The sequence below is a fragment of the Amblyomma maculatum genome, chromosome 1 (assembly GCF_055883805.1).
Source record: "Amblyomma maculatum isolate TAMU_Amacu chromosome 1, ASM5588380v1, whole genome shotgun sequence".
Lineage (NCBI taxonomy): Eukaryota > Metazoa > Arthropoda > Arachnida > Ixodida > Ixodidae > Amblyomma > Amblyomma maculatum.
This window is the reverse complement of record NC_139344.1, coordinates 143,887,465-143,910,450: the sequence shown is the minus strand read 5'-3', so window position 1 is coordinate 143,910,450 and position 22,986 is coordinate 143,887,465. Positions and strand designations below refer to the sequence as shown.

At 46.4% G+C, this 22,986-nt stretch overlaps 1 protein-coding gene across 1 annotated transcript in view; it reads right to left on the bottom strand.

Annotated features, from left to right (window-relative positions):
- The window catches only part of LOC146204218 (alanine--tRNA ligase, cytoplasmic-like), a 101,678-nt gene that overhangs the window by 37,140 nt on the left and 41,552 nt on the right, over positions 1–22,986 (bottom strand). The window contains 4 exon segments of the mRNA XM_084589161.1: positions 5,360–5,479; positions 6,239–6,347; positions 8,724–8,836; positions 11,719–11,859. Coding sequence (XP_084445287.1) covers positions 5,360–5,479; positions 6,239–6,347; positions 8,724–8,836; positions 11,719–11,859 — 483 coding nt within the window.

Below are 22,986 nucleotides of genomic sequence, written 5' to 3'. Positions count from 1 at the left end.
GTCTATCACTTTGCTTTCATACGCGGCTGGGAGCCGCTGGCACAACGACGTCCGCCGCCTCAGGGAAAGTCCATTCCGTCGCATAGAGCGAGTCGTCCAACCGGAGCTAGCGCGGAAATCCTTTGCGGCGATTCCCAGCTTCCTGGCAGTTGTGCGCGCCTGCGTCTGTATCATTTCTAATGACACTGCACAACCATCCTTGCGCAGGTCCCTCACGTATTCCAAATCCAAATCCAAATCCACTTTATTTCCAACCTACAAGTTGGGGGCCCCCAGGAAAAAAGCTGTCACAGACAGCTTGACTGGGCCCTGGGGGCCTACAGGCAGCATCTCGCAGAGGATTTCACAACACAGTCAAAAAATGGATATGTACATGAGGTCAAAATCAAAAGAATTATACACACATCAGATATCAGAAATGAATATGAACATCGGAGTATTTATTCATTGCCTCATCATAAAATTTGTTAATTCGTGTCTAAATGTGTTAAGCGGGGCAGTAAAGTCAATGTGGGCTTTAAGTTCATTATAAAGTGATGGTATGCGGTAGTCAAGAGTGGCCCGACCATAATTTGTTCGTGTATGTGGCACTGGCGTTAGTTCCCTGCGTAAGCTGTAAGCATGCAAGGGACGGTGCGTATCTAGGACCGCCTCCTCAACACGAGGGAACTTGCCCGTTTTGGGTCCACGGAAAGCCCGCCGTGTCTTGTTCGTAGCCATCAGCTTCTCGCGCTGCTTCTTCCAATAGCGTATCCTCATTTCGTCCACGCCGAAATGCCTACCAGCAGCGCGGTTGCCATGCTCCAGTGCATAGTCGACAGCCTTGAGCTTGAACGCGGCGGTGTAACTGGCATACCGCCCCATGGTGAAATGGCGTAAACTCGCACAAAAACACAAAGCACGCTACGACGCTGCCGAATTGCAAAATGGCAAATGCCGCAAAGCATGGAATCATGGGAACTCCAACGTTACTAGACTAGGTTGGGAACTCGTCGGAATGCATTCGCTGCGGGATGACTGCAGATCAACCACCAGGCGGCTCCATGTTCGGGGTGCGATCATTACGCGGGGAATTTAAAAATGGAATTTTGACCGATCATTACGCGAGTGCAATCATTATGCGAGTAAATACGGTAAATGCCCACGCTTGCATTGTGCCTGGAGAAAAACTAAATAGTTCAGTTAGTTTTGCTGGAGTGCAACATAGTGCTGTTTCGCGCGCCCGATCAAGCAGTTGTTGAGAGGTGAGCGGAACAGGCGTTTTGGTGGCACGCGACTAATCGGGAATAATTTGTGCCATCTTTATTGAATTTGACCCGATTCTAACGCGTCGTAAAATAGCGAGAGTGCATCAGTTGTAGCTCAAACCCCAACTATTTTGAGTAGCGCTAGTTTTTGGCACAACTACCTTCCCGCATGTTGTCCTCTCTCGAGCTCCATTAGATATACTGTAGAGGAGAGCTCTGCATAACTGGACAGCCACAACGGCAGATGAAAATCGCACATGACGATTGTGGCATTACCTATTACTGTTTTTGAGTGTAAGCTTCAGAAGCGAGTGCGGCAACCCCGGCTGCTCAGAGGTACCTTCTTAAGTTGTTTTAATGTACTATCGCCCAATGTTACATATTTACCCCCATTTTTTTCGATGCCTACGCGCGTACCTTGTATATATCGTAAGTCGCGCTTGGTATGAAACAAAAAGAAAGCTGTAAGGCATTCAGTGATCGTTTGACCTCTTCAACTTTCATGCTAAAATTTGTGTTTCAAACGTTTTGTTTTGTTGTTTTGTTTTTTTTTTATGGATGGCATAGCAATCCATAAAAAAAAAAAATAAAAATCCATAAAAACACAATAGCAATGCTTCACGGCTCGCACATCGTCTATATAAACACAGATGTGCAAAAAGAGTTCTTAAACTATTGAATTTCATGCGTGAAAGGTGGTGCGATCCACGCTGCGATTCATGTTGCCACTGAAAATTATTGGAATTACCCTCAAGCATTTTCGCTATTCACAAACTGCTGGCTGCAGATTCTTCCATTTTTGGTAGGTCCCCAGGGGTTATCAACTTCACAAAATTCACAAGAAAGCAAATATGCGTCAACAGAAATCGACAAGATGTGTTAGGCGAATCCAGGCGATCATGACCTGTTCTATGTCATAATCAAACAATCACAACGCTGTTAAACGTGCACGAATGTGCCGGCTTCACAGCTAGAGACCAAAATATCTTCAAAAATTAAAAAATCTGCAGCACGCCATTTTGCAAATACATGCAGCAAATGACACTCCGCAGCGAGGCAATGAATTGCGGGAGCTGTGCCAAATCTCGATCGAGTAGCGTGCATACAGTAGCAACGCTTCCCAGCTAGTCAGCAGTTAAAACACACAGGAACATGCATAAAGAGCTCACAAACGATGCATAAAGAGCTCACAACGCCACACGTGAGACATGATCCGTACCGTGCTGCATTCACTTTGGAAAAAAATAAATTGCTGTGCATATAATGCGGTCTCTGTTGTGGCAAAAAGTGTGCAAGTGTCTTTCGCATAAAACTAAAGAAAAAAATGCACTTAAAACAAACTGATGCTGCTTGACAGGGTACACATAATGGGAAATTAACATTTCATAGCAGTACCATAAAAGCGATGCAGCAAATCATTACAAAAGCAACGAGACACGAGATCTTTTTTCTCCGCCCAGAAACAATCCACTGTAGTCATCGCTCTTGCTCGTAAGGTCAGCCAGGAAACTTGAAGAAACGCGTTCCCAGGGAGCTTTTATATGTTAGAGCACCCTACCACACAACAGTTGTTTCTAGACATGACCCAAGTTCCAGTTGAAGCATATAAACCGAACTATCGCAATTTTTGTGCATCAAAACCTTCGACTGCATAGAAACTCAAGGAGAAAGGCCGCCGGGAAGCCCCGCCTGCGTTTTGTGACGCGCCACGAGGCAGCGCAACCTCCACGATGCGCGGGGCGTATAAGGGCATCTGAAATTTCGGACACTTGAATCCCTCTCGCCTTCCAATTTTTCAGACTTTTTGACGCGACGAAAAACCAGAAAAAGCTACAAATGACGCAATTCTGGCTATTTCCCATTCTGCAAAGAAAATCGACTTCCAGCCATTACCGCTTTGAACCACAACTAGCCGAATCTAGCAGGCACACCGATTTGGTCTGGCCATGCTGGCTATGTTCACCAGTACCTCCTCCGGATTTTTCGACGTGCCGTTGCACGATTTCCTTTGCGCAGACCACATGGTGTCTGGCTAGCCTGGTGCGCGGTTGCTTTGCAATGTTAGGCCTAGGGGCTTCGACGCTCATCAGCAAACTCCACTGTTCGAAACGTGAGGATTTCGCTTGCCTGCGTGGCCCTCACTCAGTCTTCGTTGTCCTCGCCGACGGTATTGAAGTGCAGAAAACTGTACCGTTCATCGACGCTGACAACGAGCTCAACTTCTGCGCAAAACTAACCGATGAGGAAATAGTCCATCAGATTGTGGCAGATTCAGAAGATTCCTATGTTGAAAATGAGGAGCCAACACCTGCGCCGCCTATGAGCGCAGAGTTGACGTGAGCACTGTTGACGCTTTCATCAGTGTACAGTGCTGACATGAACCTTGCCCAAATCAAGGCAAATATAATCACATGCAAGTGGAATTCCATCCAAACAATGGTCAACAAGTTCTTCACGGCACTGGTACAATAATACCGGCTACCCTGACAACACATACATAATAAACTGGCTGTCGGCTGCATACAGAGTTTTTGAACGCCTCTTTTCAGAACCACCTCACTGATGCTTTGGCAGAGTTTTGGAAGCCTGGCACTTTGCCCATGACCCTCTTGATCCGATAAATATCAATAAAATGGTGCGTTTTTTTGCAAGCATTCATTTTTTTTTTTACGGTCTGAATTTTCCAACGTTTTTACGTTCCCTAGATGGTTCGAAAAGTCGCTTGACTGTATGCGTTGCCATGTCCGGGTGGCCTACGTCTGGCATATGGTGAAAAAAAAATGCCCCCACGATAGGGCGGCATAGTTATAAAGCTGCATGTCTCCAAAACAGAGAGATGATAAAACAAGGAAAACCATAAATGAATGGGTAAAGCCAAACCATGGCCTTGACCAACGCGGCAGTGCCAAACTGTGGGAGTTGATGGCCATGGTGGTGGTTGCCTACTCTCTGTTCTGTGTCACCTCCGACAACTGCAACCAACAGGTTTTCAATTCGATCCTCGTTAACTTGGAAATACATATACATTTTACTGTCGGCGCATTCCCACCCAATGCCCAAGTAAGGCTATGGTGCCTGAAGGCCGCTAAGGGCCCTTCCACTGATTAGGCCACTTCCAGTAAGATGTAAAGTAAGTGATCGTTAAAATAGTATTCCTCAAACCTGAGTACGCACTACTGGCATGCGTGCAACAGCAAGCATGACGAAACATGGACGGCCTCTTATTTGATAATAGGCAGACTACTTATTTTCAGTTTCACTTCTATAAGTCCGTGCCATTCACGCTATACTCCGTTTCATACATCAGGTGCAATGCAGCGAAAGCTACACAAGTAGTCTGCAAGAAAAAAAAAAAGGCGTATCACTACGCGCTCGTTTCGTGGCAGAGTGCTTTCTGCGGAAATGTGCTCTATTCCAAGCATACACGTTTGCAACAGCTTGCTTCGCGTGCCTGGACATCTTCGCAGTGCGGATCTTATACAAAAAGTCCGCTCCGAAGAGGCAATCGAGATCACTGCGTTGCGCAGCGCGGAGGGCACCGCTGGCAGGGTTGCGGGGCAGTGAAAACACGACATGAATGAAAACGACAAACAAAACATACAAATTCACCAAATCCAATCTTTTCTCCCTAAAAAAAGGTGCTTTTTATGGAGTTGATGGTAAATTTAAGTTGTATTAAGCTTGCAGACAAAGCAACTATTAATTCCTCTCGTCAAGAGCAGGAATTATTTTTCATCGTGGATGTGGGGAGCGCAAACAAGAGCTCTAGCTTTGACAGTGTTGCATTTGATGTATGCAACGGAGTATAGACTGCGTCAATGGTGGCTATCAGTCGCGCATCAGCCAGCTAACTATAATCGCAGCTTTGTGCAGCCTTTCCAACAGTCATTGACAGTACTGGGTGGTCCACATGCTTTCATTCACATGGTTCTTCAACTTTTCCGAAATTGTGCGCCCATCAAGTGCTGTTCAGCGTGTCATGTGGTGAAGCCCATCACGCAATGCAGGCTACTTGTGAAGGGGCGCTGCCATCTATAATTTTGTTACTGACTATGGTTGCCACAATTCCTGGCCCAAACATAAAATAAGCCAATGAAGTTTAATTTCCTCACCTCCGTAAGTTCGACGATCTGTTTGACAAGCTCTTTCCCTTGGGCAGCCTGAGTCACTTTCATCGCATCAGTCCTGAGCCTATCCACCTCACTGTGGAAGTGATCTGCTTTCTTCAATGCCTGTAGAAAAGCAATGATCACGTGAGCAATAAAAGACTAAGATATGCCCTAGAAAAAGACACACATTGAGCTTATGGCGCCCATGCCTCGGCTTTGGCTTATGTCATGCCAAGTTTTTAAAATGTGGCATTTGCTACTTTTTAACCTTTTTTAATCTTCACCATGGCATATGTTTACCGAAATTGCAGCATCAATAGGCCAAATCAGAAATGGAAAAAAAATTCCACTTTCTATGCACTTTCTATAACTCCTATTTTCATGTAACATTTGTTATATGTTACATTAAGTTGTTGTTCATATTAATTATAAACTTGACGTATCCAACTTCCGCCGCTACTTTTTCACATGCAGGAGAGCTGAAACAAAACAAAAGATTTGATTAAGTGAATTTAAGAGAAACCGCATTACAAACTGCTCAAGTTCACTAAAAATATGGGTGACCAATTAAAATTTTGAAATTTGTCTTCATTAACCGAAAAGGGGAATTATCAAAGTTCAAGTTATTGCGAGTCTATTCCGAATATTAAAATCTACTGAAAGTATGAAACAGCCTTAACTCTCCTCTAGCTCTGACTCCTCTCTAGTTCCAGTTCTGCTGCATCACTTCCGTGATAGTGGTCACGCGACTGTCGATGTGCTGGTATAGATGTGGGCGTCACAAAACCATAAGAGCTTGCCACTAAAAGCCACCCCACTAATAACAAACAAAAACATCAGCCAAGGCATTCAAACACCTTTTAGTCCCGTTCCTTTGCTCACCTTGGTTGCTTCAGGGCCAGTAAGGGCAACAATCCTGCGAATGCCTTTAGCAATGGCTTCTTCTGTTGAAATGACGAAGTCTCCAATGTGGCCAGCACGTTTCAGGTGGCTGCATATCAAAAGCTTTAGTGAAAGCCTAAACCAGCCATACTACCAAATTTAATTTCCTAGAAGCACCAATGCATTGCACAACTACATGTTCCTCTACACGTGGCTAGGCTGCTTTGTTCTATAGTGCTTCCAATCAATTTAACTAACCAATGTGAATGTCCCTACAATTCACGCAAAAAGCAGCAGCAGCAGCAGTCAAATAAAAAATACCCACAGAGTTACAATACCATAAAACCCGCGCATACGATGAGATGTAATTTTGGAATACAGTAAAATCTCGTTAACTCGACCCCCTTAATTCATAAAATCAGATATTTCGAACAGCCGGCTTGGCCGGAACTATATGGAGTCGGGCGCTCAATAATTTAAACACTCCTACTCTCTCGCACCGGTCAATTCAACCCAACTTCCGCGACGCAGGCGTGCCGAAGTACAACTTTTACGGCACATAATCGCGAAAATATACTTCCAGAAGCCTGAAATGCACGATAAATTTATTGAAGCGCACTCTCGACTTGTTTAGTGAGCACCACAGCAGTTACAGGGCTGCCGGACGCTAGTTTCGGTTTCTAAAAGCCCGCCGGGCAGAGCCAGCAGAGATTATTGGCTGCAGGTCAGTCAACTAGCCGAGCCAAGGCGAGCCGCCGATCGTTTCAGACGCTTACTGCCACAAGTACCGCGGCCGCGGAGGCTCTTGCCATTCTGGAACAATTCTACCTCGAAGCTCGCGACAGTGTTCGCGCAGTGAAGCATCTCACAGAACTGCGCAAAATCGTAGTTGACGCGCAGTTTTCGTGTCAAAGGCAGGCAATTATTTTAGAGTTTTTCTCCAAATAAATCTGCAGCAATTGAATGTTTTGTAAGAAATTTTTTGTGGTCATTCGATAATTCAAACTTTTGGTTAATTTGAACTTTTTTCCGGTCCCCTGAAGTTCGAATTAATGAGATTTTACTGTAGTAGAAACAAGACAAAAAATAATCTGCACTGAATGCAAGAGAGAAAAGCTCACCAAAAGCATTTATTTGCATTGCATTCTGTGGCTGATTCAGTTACTTGAACACCTAGGAGGTGCTCAGACGGCATGCATGCGTGTCCAGAGCCACGCCGCACCAGGGGAAGAATATCCGTGCACCCAGTGCTAGCTGACTTCTGTTCTCGCACTGATACTCCTAATCAAAGAATTTCCCGCCATGTAAAAAAAAAAAAAAAAAAACAGAAGCTCACACTATGCCTGTCACTCTCGGAAGAATGGCATTCCTCTGGCTGTTTGTAAACTAGTGTGCCGCTTGCAGCTCATGCACAGGATGGCAGCATGGATGTCAATATCTAGCATTGAAAAGATCTGGGTGCTCTTGAGCCTTCTTGCATCTTGCATTGCATGCAGGTGCGCAAGGTACGTGCATAGGAAATGTTTTCAAAGACTGGGCTTTAGTGATGGCCATTATCGTGTGTGCCGTCTGCCCTGGTCAGCGACATGTCCACAGAAGCTCTTCTTAAGTACTACTAAGCACATTTAACATGCAGTATTCCTTGAAAGTGCGACTGACTGACAAGTTCATTCGGACTCAAGCGTCCATGATCCAATTGCACAACGTGGCTGGAGAGGCCTCACTGCCTCACCCAGTGCATACAGCAGTACTGTATGCATTGCTAGTGCTTTCCACAGCTATGATTACTTTCCTTCAAAAGCAGCAGAGTACTGCTTTCGCGGTAATGATGTCATGCACCTGTATAGTCAGCTCAGTAAAATGGCATCCAAACTGAAATCACTGCAGCAGTCAACAGGCAAAACCACTAGATAGCGCCTCCTCTCACTAGAAAGCCTGATGTTGACAGAGCTAAATAATAACGAGACTGGAACTATCAGTTTAGGTTGCAAATTGTTTTATTCCACATATATCAGGCAGAACTTTAGCCTAAAAGCTGAAAAAAGAAACCTTATATTATGCACGGGTTTTTGCAGTAAGCAACATATAACCAGCAGCTAAAACAAATGTGAGAAACACTATCCACATGAAGACCTCAACTCAAAATGTTAGGAAAAAAGTGGTGCTAATAACCAAAAACCTATAAGGGAATAAAAAGATGAACACTGTATGCAAAAACTGCTGCATTTGTAGCACGCCACTGATTTTCAGCCAGCAGAGTTAAAGGAATAGGGAAAAGGACAGGTGAAGCAAAAACAATAATGGGAGGAACAGAGACGAAGGAGAGCAGAGGGTAAAATATATAATAACCATATGTAACCATTAGCAAAAATAGTTGGGTGAACATAAAATTGATGGTAGTGCATGCACAAGCGTCAAGTCACAGTTCACTGCTGTGCAAGACTTGCAAGAGTGAACTGTATTAAGTAGAATAAGGTTAGCTTACGTTCCCCCACAGAATTCCACAGAAGTAATAGACCCTGCGGGACTTGAGGGGTCTGCAAGCATTTCTTCAACAGGAATGCCAATGGAGACGACACGGACAGGGTCAGGGTATGTCTGCAAGTATATGCAACCCAGGGTGTGTGTGTTACATACCATGCATTCATCTTGCAGGGAAAATGCAAGCAACAATAGCCATCATATCTAGTAGCTTACAGCAATGACAAAACAGCATTATTAGATGCACACTAGAGAGGTTATACTTTAGCCGTACATTGTCAAGAAAGGTAAGTTACAATAATAGACTCCTGTTAAGACAAACTTGATTGCATGAATCCTCAGATAAAATGAAGGCGAGAACACTGGTTTACTTCCCACTGGGCTCAGTGCAAAAGAGAATCTGCTTAAGTTGGACCATTTCAAGTGTCCTTAGGTCATGATGACCCTGCGCATTGGCACTCACGGGATGTATGCTCAGCCCTGTCAAGGAAAAACGCCGTCGCAAGATAATTCAGTGCAAGAAAGCACACTTGCACAAGATGGTTTCTGCGCACCACCACAGAGGACTGCAGAGAAGTCGTCTTGCGGGAGGAAGCACGCTTTCTTTGGGGGCGAAGCTTTCTTGCTGGTGCTAAAAAGGCAGGGCACCGTCACACCTGCGTTGCTGAAGGTCACTGACCAGTGACATGGCATGTGCAAATGTGCAAAGTTTGCCTGCCTGATGACTACTTGTAGTTTACAGACATGGGGACCACATTTTCAACTGATACAGTATAGTAACACACACTATCACAGCACGGAGACGACTGGATATCGGAGCTAGGTGCCCTGCCTGTGGAGTATGAAAAGGCATGGGATGTGCTTTGTTGTGGAGTGGGCAATGGTTATGCTGCAGGTGCAGTGACATAAGACAGAGATGCACGGCTACAATGCTGAGCACCTTCAAAGTACTCGGAGCAGAATAGAGAGCAAAAATCGGGAAAAGAAAAACACAAAAATAGCAGCCACTGTAAGATACAGCGAGAAAGATGAGACAATTAAAAAAAGAAACAATATTATAATAATGCTGCTCCCAAGTAGGATAACATGCGTTGGTTGCATGCTCTATCTTCAGCTCCCTTCAAGCACAGCGCAATAAATGCTTTTATTGCAAGTATTCTCTCTATGGAGGGTCGAAAATATCTTCTTCCCCTTTGACTATGAGGCTTCACCCCCGGAACACAAAGCAGCAAACATCAACAGCTTTTCTCAGTGTGTCACCTAGTTTCACGCTGTCGTTGCAGCCCGTAATGCAGACCTTAGCAGCATAGCAAGATGCTGTGCGCCGATAATGTTTCAACATGTTTACCATTTGAACAAGAGCTCTGGCAGGGGTGATGCTGCACTTGGCGAACTTGGCAAAGCAGCCAGATGCTGTGCCCCCATAGAAGGCAATGCCAGCAGCAGTTGCTTGCTTGGTATGAAGTCAGTGCTGCTGCAGGCACTACTGCACTATTGTAAGCTCATACTCCATTTCACAAGCTGTGTGCAGCACTAAGACAGGTGAGGGGGCAATCTGGGCCAATCACTATGGCATGTGTTACATGACTGTGCTCCTACCCTTTAGTGCCACCCTAGGCAACAGAAGCATAGAAGCACAATGATGTAGTAAGGGCCATTGTGATTTGCCCAAGTTGCCCTTACCTTCCATAGTGCTGCAAACCTTTAAAACAGAGTACAGTAAACTCTCATTAATTCAGTCTTCAAGGGACCAGAAAAAATGTTCACATTAACTGAAAGTTCTAATTTCCAAATGGGCATACAAAAGTTGCTGAAAACTGTTTGCATCGCAGCAATTTCATTTACTGAACACCTGTATGACTGTTGCTGGCATTTGAGATTAAAGCCAAGTGAGAATAATAATATTTTTTATCAGTTTCGTCGAGTACTCTGCTTTGCACATGCTGTCGGGAACATTGAAGAAGTGCTCCAAAATTGTAAGGGCCTTGGTTACCCTTTATGCAGTGTGACGCAGTAGCAGTGGTGCCTCTTGACCAAAAAGCCCTGTCGTGTTTTAAGGATGCTTCACAGCACAGTCAACATGGTGAAGTATCATGGCAAAGCACACAGTGCTGTGAAATTGTGTGTCCAGTGCAAATTTTCAGTGTACTCCATGGAAGCAGCATGTGGATGCATGTGGATGGATATATGCACAGGCGTTAGAAGAGCAAGATGCTACCCAAATTAAAATAAAAATGCGACTGAGCAGTACTTTGGAGATGGGGAACCCCTTCTGATCATCACCTTGGCTGCCACAGTGTGCACTTCAACGCCGCTGTTTCATGAAATTCAGGTTCAGGGAGGTCTATTTCGGTAATCACTGGCTGAGCAAGTGGTCACTTTTCATTGGTAATACTGTGATGCTGCAAGTGATATTAATGCATGCTCCAAGTTCCAAGGGTGCAGAAAATAGGAAAAACCGAAAAATGTGTTGGAAAAAAAAAAAGAAGTTGATACTTGATCAAAATGTTTTGCACATGGTAAAGAGGTAATGAGATCCAAGTATCTGAAGTAAATGTGCAGTGCCCAAAAACTATTTTTGGTTTGGTTTGGCAAAGCAACTTAGGCTATGAGAGCTGCTGTAGTGGAGGACTCCAGAAATTTCAACCCCTTGGAGCTTAACATGCACTGACATCGCACAGCACACGGGCCCACATCGGTTCGCCTCCATTGAAACACGGCCACCGGAATAGTAGTCAGGCGTTTTAACTACTGCACCACCCCGGTGGAACAGAAAAAAAAGAATATATATACATATATAAACTATTGTTAGGCTCTTTTAAAGGAAGCAATGAATGGCAAGGTACAACTACTCAGGATATCAGCCAATGGATACAAGAGCGATTAAGTTTCTAAACCTTTCTCCTTCACACAAAAGGGGGGTAATGGGAAAACAAGCAATAGCATAACACATCACACATTAATGAAAGAAAATCACTGAAAGCACAAGCTCTGCCTACCTCGTTAAAAACAGCTCTCAGACCTTGAATGGCTTTTGCGAGAGAAAGCGGTGAATCCTTTGCATACACTGCTCCATTCTTTGCAATAAGTTCCACAGCATGTTCTTCTGCAGCCTTTACTTCGGCTGGTGACATGGGCTTCTGCACACAGTATGGGATGCAAGTCAAGTCATGTTCAATTACATGAAAAACTTCCAACACAGAAGGAAATAATCATCATAAACCGATTACAATAAAATATAGATATTGTTACATGACGTTTCCAGGGTCCATGTAAATGACCAGTAAAGAAGTAGAGGCGCTTCCCAATCTTTAGTTATATGTTTTATTCTTTCTGATGATGCTCAAGATATCACTACGTACCCTCACATACTGTTCGCCTATGACTAATTATCATAAAATTTCTTTCTCAGCTGTTTCCATTTCTGTGTCATTCAAAAGACGAACAATGGCCACGTAATCAAAGGAGAGATGAAAAGAACTGCGATATAATCGCTAAAGCCAGCTTGCCTCAAGAATAAAAATTTCAACAAGTGAAGAAGCAGCAATTTATACCGCAGCTCTTTCATCTCTCACGATCTCTCATGTGAATTAGACTTACAACTTTGATACGATTGAAACAGGGGAAAAAAAGTATTAAAGTATAAATTATTGAGCAATCGTAGGCCAGAAATCATGTGATCCATGTACAGTAATACCTTCCACATGATTAACAAGAAGAATGCAACCATAATTTGGTGTCTATGCTCCTTTAAGAATACCTGTTAAGAATACCTATGATGTTCATTCCACCTGAAAAAAAAAAAATATCTAGTGCAAGACAAAAAAAATCACTTTTATAACAATGACTGGTGGGAAACACAATGAATGGCAGGAATCAAGTTCAGTTCTGTAAACTCAGACTGTGAGGTTAGCAAAAGTAACAAACATGCCTGTCAACCTGGTCACCAAAAGTTAGGAGACTTTTTACTATGCCAATAGGGATGGTGGTGGGAGGGAGGGACAGTGTCCAATGTCAGTGTCCAGGAAAGACTTTCAGGCAGTGTCCAATGAATTTCTTTGCAGGGACCTTGCAGTAGCAGGCTTTGCTAGTTTCAAAAATCTGTTGAAGTAGTTTTGTTCACAGCATGATCAAGACTGATGGCCCTTCACTAGAAGCAAATGTTTGAGCTGTGTTGCCCATTGATGAGCAGAAGTCAGTTCTAGTTTCTTTCATATCACCTTTGCCACCATGAGGCATGCTGAGGTCGCATCTACATGTTGTGCAAAATGCAAAACGTCTTTTTTACCTTTTCTCAATGCCACGAAGCCCGAAAATCAAAAAGGATTAGATCACAAAATCTTCTGTGAATATCTGTTCTTGGGCTTTGATAGCAGCATGACTTCAAGCACACGAGAATTCTAACTTTACACTACACACCACATGAAGGTGGCCTAGCCAAGCCTAAAGATACATACAAGCACCTGCAGAGGCCAACATGAAATATAACCAGCCCCAGCTACTTTGGCTTTGGTTGGCTGTTTAGCCAATGACGCCGATGATGGCCACTGATGGTGATGCTAGAAATTACAATGCAGCTGCAGATTGCGTGGTGCCGTTATTGTAAAAGCCATTCTTGCAAAGGCAGAGGCAACTTAAGGGAGATATAGGGCAGTGGTTGTACAATTGAAAAGTTAAAAAATCAGGAGTCTTCCGGGCAAGTCAGGAGAGTTGGCAGGTATGACTAAACAATAAAACAGGCAGCAAAAAGCCAATGACTGCATTGCTAAGAGCAGACACATTTCTAGATACTATGCAAAAATTATAGCACCTTCGGTTGTGACTTCTACTAAAAAAGAAAAGTCCTATGTTTTATCTCCCATCACATGCAAGGCAGCTTTTACACCATCACAAGGTGCGAAAAATTAAGCACTGAATTAACTTAAGTAACCTTTAGTGTCAAGAAAGGCCTTAAAGAAGTGAAGACATCAAATTTTAATTATGTGTTCCATCTTTAGAACGATGTGCAGCACAATACCAAACATGAACAGCCACAAGATTTGCATAAAAAAGTGGCAGTAAATAATTTATAACTGTATTTTTTCTCTCACGCAAGATATCAGATGAATTGAGGTCCCGTGACTATGGTATGGTTGCTGCTTTGTTATAGTTTTAATTCGCACTAACTCTTACACATGCCTGTCCAAAAACTGGAATCTCTCTCTCTCTCTCACATACACACACACGAAATGGATAAGCAGCAATTGTATCACACCTTCATAACTCACATGACCTCAAATCACCTGGGACATCACATCAATCACTCCTCAGTGGAAATCGAAATTGCATAAAATAAAAATTACAATTGCTCAGCCGCTGTAGGTGGATACCAAGTAATGACTCACATACACTATTGTCTTGTGTGTTATTTCATGGAAAAAGCATGCATCCAAAGTTTTGGAGTCTCTACTCTTTTAGGAATTGATATAACAGCATTGTCACATGAACATTATGCACAGTTATGGTCTTAATTCACTGCAGTAGTCCTCATTAGTAGCATGATACAGTTGATCTCAGTGACAGTGCTACTTAGGAAGGCTGCTCAGAAGCGCTAATTAGTGGTCGTAACATCAACTAAGTGCTGCTGCGATGTAGTGTGTGGCTGCTGTCTGCTCTACAGTACAATGCCTCTAAACTATCAGACTGCACAAATGCTTGCTTAGAAATGAAACCAGCAAAAACAGACGCAGGACAAGAGTAAAGAAGACACACACCACAACGCTGAAGTGTTGTGGTGTGTGCCTTCTTTACTCTTGTACTGCGTCTGTTTTCGCTGGTTTTCTTTCTACGCAATATGAATCAACTAGCCCAGCAATTTACTCTCCTGGAAAAAACGTTCTCTGTAGTGTACAGGCAGTGCACTCAACTCTAGACTCAAAGGGTAGCGGCTAGATTCTGCTTGACCCCCCCTTTCCTCTCAGTGAAATTGCCTTTAATTCTTAAAAGGCACTTTGCAATGCTGTTTGGCTGAGGTTGCGACCCTGTCAATGATGTCGCAACCCTGCAAACCCAAAGCCAAAGTGCCTGCCAACTTGGCCATGTTACATGGTCCTGAAATGTCATACATTACGCCAACCAACTAGCACTTGGCCATGTTGCCTGCCACAACCTCAGCAAACTGCTATGTCCTCTCAGCCCATTGGCTGAGAGGTTGACTTTGATCAAAGTGACGTGACCTCTCGAGCAATCAAAAAGTTTCTGACAGACACACAACACTCTCTCGACCAATCAAAGAGTTTTCATGACTGACACGGGACTCTTGATCAATAAGGAATTTCCATGCCAGACACATGACGGTAGCAGTTTTTTTTTTTTTTTTTTTTTTTTTTTTTTTTTTTTTTTTAGGGGAATATGGATTCTATTAGCAGTGCATTAATAGCATTTTGAGAGGCCTCATATTCACACTGGTCGAGTTCCAGCAGGCTGTCTTATTAATGTGATAGCATCAGAGTCGATATTCTGAAAGAGAGCCAGAGTGGCATAAAATTCCTCGACTGGTCCAGAAAGGTCAAGTGACCTTGCAACAAAATCACCCTATTGGCCAATCAGTGCTCAGAAATTAGGTCACAAGGACAAGTGGCCTGGTCGCTAAGACACGTCATGAGATTGCCACTTCAAAAGCCACCGGCATGCGGCCTTATCACTATGATTGTAACGCACTGAACGATCTTGTGCTCTTTGCTTGTTCATGCTCGGTGTCACAAAATGTGGCCTTATCATTTTTTTTTTTTGTAGCACGAGATGCGCCGAGATTAGTCTGAAATGATTGCAGGCAAGCGCAACTGCGTCCGTATTATGCCAGACTTTGCCAGTATCCTTCAGCTCGTTTATCTAGATGTTTCAGCGCCAGCGTTAAATTGAGCCCTGCCGAATGCAGCGGGCATTAGTTCGACAGCCAGAAAGCACGTCTGCTGCTATTGCCGCTGCTGAGTTGGTTAGTTCTTTTGTGGGCTCAAGTCAGCTCAATAAGCACTGATTTCAGTGCTACAACTATCTGTTACTTTGTCGCCTACAGCATTATCACCATCATGTGACAAGATTGTGGCATTGTCAACCTGATGACCAATCACAGAATTCCATGACCCAGTTGGCAGGTGCTCTGGCAGGTGGCATGGCCAAGCATTTGTTGGTGGGGTGCACGACATTACGAGACCACGTGACATGGCCAACCTGGCAGGTGCTCTCAGATCAAGAGGGTCAAAGTGCAGACGTGACATCAGACCTCAGAGCGCTGACTGGTCGGTAGAATCTGTTATGTCATCAACTTCTCCATCAATCAGAAAATTTCTCAGCAAAACCAGCAAGTGGCAGCTGGCAAGTGTGGCATGGTTGGGTGCCGATTCATCAGCAGGGTGTCTGATGTCACGAGATCACGACATGGCTATGTTGGTAGGTGCCCAGAGTGGTAGTGGTTATGCAGGAATGCAATAAAAGAATCCTGTACAAGCAACAGTTCTTCTAATGCTATCACATTCCACTCTTAAGGTGACTTAGGCATCACTATAATTTTCCCGAATCAAAGAAACCAACAGTCTTTGAGGCCAAGAAAAACACAGGATCTTTATAATTAAATATAAGTAAAAGGAAAAACAATATGCTACAGGTGGGAACCGAACCCATGACCTCCGAATAACAATGGAAAAGCGGGGCAAGTTATAAGGGAGTCTCTGGCTCTGATTTGGACCCTAAAATTGTTTAACGACTCCAATAAGGCTTCATCCTGGCGACGTGAACTATTTCAGACTTCGGATGCCGAGAGGAGCGGACAGTGCCTTGTGATAACACCTCGTAGTTCACCGCGCTGAGGCGACGGAGCACCTCGTAGGGTCCAAAGTAACGGCGCAGAAGCTTTTCAGAGCGCCCTCACAACCGTATTGGGCTCCAAACCCAGACTTGATCGCCGGGTGCGTAAGTCACCTCTCGGTGTCGCAGGTTGTAGCGCTGGGCGTCGTGTACTTGTTGGTGCTGAATTCGCTGTCGGGCAAGTTGGCGTGCGGCTTCTGCGTCACGAATAAATTGGTCAGCCCCCACGACAGTGGAAGGAGCAGAATCCGGAAGAAGCATGGCATCCAGCATAGTCAAAGGTTCGCGTCCATGGACCAAATGAAATGGAGTGAAGCGTGTGGTTTCCTGAAGCGCAGTGTTGTATGCGAACGTGATGTACGGCAGAATTCGGTCCCAGTTCTCATGATCGTCGTCTACATACATAAAAATCACGTCGGCAATTGTCTTGTTAAGCCGCTCAGTTAGTCCATTAGTTTGAGGATGATAGGCAGTTGTTTTGCGGTGGGTGGTGCCACTGAGTCGAAGGACCTCGCTCGTGAGTGCCGACGTAAACGAGGTTCCCCTGTCAGTTAAGACGACTGTTGGGGCGCCGTGACGGAGTACAATGTTATGAATGAAGAAATGTGCAACTTCCACTGCGGTACCACGGGGAATGGCCTTGGTCTCACAGTAGCGGCTGAGATAGTCAGTGGCAACCGCTATATACCTGTTACCCATTGAGGACTTCGGGAATGGGCCCAGTAAGTCCATGCCTACCTGTTGAAATGGGAATTTCGGGGGATCGATAGGCTGCAGGAGGCCAGCTGGTTTAATGGGCGGTGTCTTCCGCCGCTGGCACTCACGGCAGGTACGGACGTAGCGGTGCACACGGCAGCTAGCTTGGCCCAGTAGTACTTTCGGCGTATCCGTGCCAATGTGCGAGAAAAACCGAGATGGCCGGAAGAAAGGTCATCGTGGCACGCACGAAGAACTTCGTCATGAAGCGTGGTGGGTACTACTAGCCGATAAAGTTCCTGTTGGACCGTAGTTCTTCTTGTAGAGCACACCATCGCGCAAGCAAAATGACGACATTCCGCGCCTGAAGAGCTGAGGAGATGACCCGGTTCCTTCGAGGTATTCGATGAGGGGCAAAAGTTCAGAATCGGCCCGCTGCTTTCGGGCTAACGTGGACGACGTGATAACACCGAGGAAAGCGGTATCGTCGTCGCAGCTGTCCGTGTGGCAGGGAGCAGGGGCGCGGGACAGACAGTCAGCATCACTGAGTTTCTTGCCGGACTTGTGCACGATTGTAACGTCAAATTCTTGCAACCGAAGACTCCATCGAGCAAGCCGACCCGATGGATCTTTCAGGTTTGCCAGCCAACACAGAGAGTGATGGTCGCTCACGACACGAAACGAACGACCGTACAAGTACGGACGAAATTTCATGACTGCCCACACAACAGCGAGACACTCCTTTTCCGTAGTTGAATAGTTAACTTCAGAACGGGACAAAGTGCGACTGGCGTAAGCAATGACGCGTTCTGCACCATCCTGCCACTGAACAAGGACCGCACCGAGGCCAATGTTACTGGCCTCCGTGTGCAGTTCCGTGTCAGCCTCTTCGTCGAAGTGGCCAAGTATAGGTGTACATTAGAGACGGGACTTGAGTTCCGCGAAGGCTTGTTCCTGGTCGGGGCCCCAAACGAACGGTTCGGCGTCTTTTGTCAGGCGGAACAGAGGCTCAGCGATCTTGGAGAAATTGTGAACAAAGCGACGATAGTACGCGCAGAGGCCGAGAAATCGACGCAAGCTTCGTTTATCTTCTGGTTTGGGGAACGAAGCGACAGCGGCCGTCTTTTCTGGGTCTGGGCTAACACCTCGAGTGCTGACAATGTGGCCGAGAAATTTCAGCTCATTAAAAGCGGAGTGGCATTTTTCGGGCTTTAGAGAGAGACCAGCGGATCGGATGGCCTCGAAAACAGCGCGCAAACGTTTCAGGTGCTCGTCGAACGTGTCCGAGAAAATTACAACGTCGTCGAGATATACGAGGCATGACTGCCACTTCAGGCCAGAGAGTACGGTGTCCATCATTCGTTGAAATGTGGCAGGGGCCGAGCACAGGCCAAATGGAAGCACTTTAAACTCGTACAAACCGTCCGGCGTAATAAAAGCGGTCTTCTCACGGTCTCGCTCGTCAACCTCTATTTGCCAATATCCACTGCGGAGGTCAAGTGACGAAAAGTAAGTGGCATGGCGAAGGCGATCGAGGGAGTCGTCTATGCGCGGCAGGGGGTACACATCCTTTTTCGTGACGTTGTTGAGGCGTCTATAATCAACGCAGAACCTCAAGGTTCCATCCTTCGCGACAAGGACAACAGGGGAAGCCCACGGGCTCGTCGACGGCTGGATAACTTCGTCCTGGAGCATTTCTGTTACTTGGCGGCAGATGGCGTCACGTTCTTTTGAAGACACCCGGTAAGGACGCTGGCATAGTGGACGTTGGTCGTCGGCAACTATAATTCGGTGCTTCGTTAGTGGCGTCTGTCGGACCTTGGAAGTTGATGCAAAGCAATCGCGGAAAGAACTGATAAGATTCTCTATGCAGCGTTTCTGACTGGGCAAGAGGTGTGGGTTCAAATCGGTCTGAATGGCTGTAGACGTCGCATTGTCGAGGTCTGACGTGTTGGATAAAGCGTACTGGCCTGTCCATTCTCCAAGTTCTTCAAAATAAGCGACCGTCGTGTTCGCCGTCAAATGTTGGGGTTCACACGTGAAGTTTGTCACTAACACTTCGGCTTGCCCACGGACAAGTTCGACAAGGCCCCGAGCTACACAAACTTGTCGAGTGAGAAGCAGTGACATGTTAGCTTCGGCAATGCCACGCGTGTCGGTGCTGTGATCACATTTGACTGTGACGAACTTGCTCGCTCTCGGAGGGATTGTTATGTGGTCGTCAGAGACGCGCAACATCATTTTCCGGAAGTCCGTGTTGCTATCAACGGCTCGCTTGGTTGAAAACGATACTGTGAGCTGCTCCCGAAGGTCTATAACAGCACCATACTCTTGCAGAATATCCATGCCTAGAATCAGATCTTTACAGCAGTCTTTTAATACGGCAAAGGTGCCAGTGAAAGTAAGACCGCAGATCTCTATGCGGCAAGTACACATGCCAATCGGCGTCATGACATGGCCACCGGCAGTTCGCATCATTGGCCCAGACCAAGGCGTCAGAAACTTAAGGAGTGTCGTTGCTAGCTGGCTGCTCATGACGGAAAAATCGGCGCCGGTATCCACAAGTGCGGTCACATCCCAACTGTCGGCGGTTACAAAAATTTCCCCGGAAACAATGCGTTCGCAGCACGTCGGTAAGTTCGTTGGATCGGGTCGTCGCCGCTCGGGCCGTCGCGTCAAATCGTCGGGTGGAGGCTGTTTATTCTGAGCCGTAGCGGCGGCCTCACCCCCGGAGGTTGCCGTGTTTAGTTTTCCCGGTGAGGGGACGTGCCTCTGATTTTCCCAGAGGAGGAGTTTCGACTGGGTGACCCAAAACGCCTCGGGGATGACGATCGCGGCGGCCGTTGCGGTGACGTCGGGTGCATCTCGTTAGCAGCCAGGTATTCCTCAATCTCCTGTGGTCTTTCTCCATAGCGAGGTCGAGGCGCGTTCGGTGGAAATCCTCTTAAGCCCATGCTCCGGTATGAGCAATTGCGTAGAATGTGGCCAGGCTCGCCGCAGTGATAACAGAGCGGCCGTCTGTTGGGTGTGCGCCACAAGTGCGCCTTGCTGATGGCGGGACGCTGGTCTTGCTGCGGCTCGACGGGGCGCAGATCTTGTTGCTGCTCGACGGGACGCAGGTAGTGAGGCGGTGGTCCGGCAACGGGGCGGAATGAATGTGGCTCGGGGGCAGGTCGACGTAGGACATCACTACACGTCATAATGCATGGATCTGGTTGTGGTGCTGGTGGTGGCTGTACCGCTCGCCGGATTTCATCACGAATGACGTCTCCGGTAGAATAATTCACTGCAGGCGGTGCATTCAAGTGGAGGTTCTGCAGTTCTTCGCGAACGATGCTCCTCACAAGCTCCGGCAATGCCTCGTCCCTAGCTACTGGCACGGACGCGCAGTAGGGTGTGGCCGCTACATTTGCCTGACGGCCGTATTGGGTACAGCGTTCCTGCAGTGAACGTTCCATGCTCGTAGCTTCTCTCGCGAAATCTGCGACAGTTCTTGGAGGGTCACGAATGAGACCAGCGAACAACTGTTCCTTCACCCCGCGCATGAGGTGCCGTACTTTCGTTGCCTCGGGCATGGTAGTGTCGGCCCGATTGAAAAGTCGCGTCATGTCCTCGACAAACATGGCCACGCTCTCATTTGACTGCTGAGACCTCGACCGGATTGCTATCTCTGCGTTTTCTTTGCGCGTACTCGAGCTGAACATTGTGAGCAACTCACGGCGAAAGACGGCCCAGTTGACGAAGGACGTCTCGTGGTTCTCAAACCACGTCTTGGCCGAGTCTTGCAGCGCGAAGTACACATTCATTAGCTTCCACTCGTCGTCCCATTGGTTGAATGCGGCCACTCGGTCATAAGTGGCCAACCAGTCTTCGACATCCTCGAACCGGTCACCGTGAAATGATGGCGGTGATCGAGGTGCGAGAAGGACGTACGGTGGGGCGTTGCTGGAATGCTGACTTGTCTGGCTGCCCGTCGTAGATGTCATGGTTCGCAGCGGTGTGGTCAGTGGTTCGCACTGTGGTTGTAGGCCTCGGAGGCGACGGCTCGCTTTATGGACAGGAGTGGCGTCTGAGCGTCGATGGGCAGCGTCACTGACGTCTTCGGGGGCAACGTACATGGGATCTTATCCTGCACAATCCACCAAATGTCACCAACACACGTATCAAACAGAAGAACAACCGAGCTGCCTTCTTTTTTAATCAAGCGAAACTCGAGAGAGAAGCCACGTGCCAAGACATTCGGCCACTTGGTGGCGCTAGAAGATGGGCAGCGGTGTGTCAATATTATGTTCAGTGCTCTTACCAACTGAGCTAGAGAGAATGTCCATTCTACTTTCTTGGGTATTAATGTTGCCTGTAACCGAACCTTGAGAGTACTCACCAGCACCACCCTCATCCATAGTGGCAGACGTGAAACGTATTGTGTTGGTGCAAGTGTCAAGTGAAACGTGACCGACAATAAGGGCGGAAGCTGTGCACGAACCCTCTTTTGCTACCTGTAGGGAGCCCAAGCTGAAGCTTGCTTCGCAATGCCTATGCTCTGTTTCTGATGGAGCAGAGGGAAGCAGCATAACCTATGCGCAGCTGCACTCGTGCAGTACCTGGCTGACTGCACAGCCTGCGGAGCCTGTTTGCATAGGAGCGCATGCTAGACGCTGCTGGACGTGCACACGAAGCAGGAGAAGGAGGACGAACAATCGACAAACAATTGCGTAGAGTCGCGCGCAAAGCCGCGCTTTTCGCCAGTGGGGCTCCTCATTTTTGCATTTTTAGGTTCCTTGGCTGACAAAGAAGCTGGCTGGAGACGTTTTTTATCGGTGCTTTCGACAGAGAAAAATTATGATTAACTGATAGATTATCTTCACAGCACACCGCTTCAAGCCCTAAAATGCAAGTCACTAACATGGTTTTTAATTAGTGCTTATTGGCAGGCTCTGAGACATAAATCATGAATGTGCAATCACTACTCGAAACGCGAGCGACAAGCCAAGCAACAGATAATTTGAGGGACCTGAGACGGCACCTTGTGTTCTTAAGGTGTAGGAGAGTGAAGAATAATGTGGAAGACCCGATGTCTCTGTCCCTGCTGTTTAGAGAAAGGAAGGGTGCAATCTTGTCATGAAAAATCATTGATAAATGTGTACCTAGCAAAGAGCGCTTTGGGCACTGGTTGGGGGGCGTTCCTTTCCTTTGTGACCACTCATTTGTAAAGGGCCCACACAGCTCTCTCTTTACCCCCAACAATGTCAACAAAACTAAACGTTGCCACCCACAATGAACCATCTGCTTCATTAGGGCAATGACTACACAGAATGCTACTGGCACCTCAGTGCCTGTCTTCGGCGAGTTTTGGACATAATCTCTACAATGGCACAAAACATACCGCCCTACTAGGGCCTTTGGTTCATGCCAATAGCGGCCCAGGGGAAATTAGTTCGCTGCTGCATGAAATCAATGACCTATCTACCTTTAACAATGAGTGGTTTTTACAACCTAGGCTATTGACCAGAAGCCTAAGCATGCCATTCTTGTGACAATTTTCTCTCTGCATTAGACTAACAAGGAGGAAATTCCGGACGACTTTTAGTGCAGGTGGGGACAGTTCTTCTCGAAAACCTTTGTCTTCTTAGTTCTACAGCTACTCTGTGCAATCCCTAGTTCAACTACCTGTTCGAGCGAGTGTGCAGAGTTTGAGTTCCGGAAGCAGGATCGCTTATGAGAATAGTACA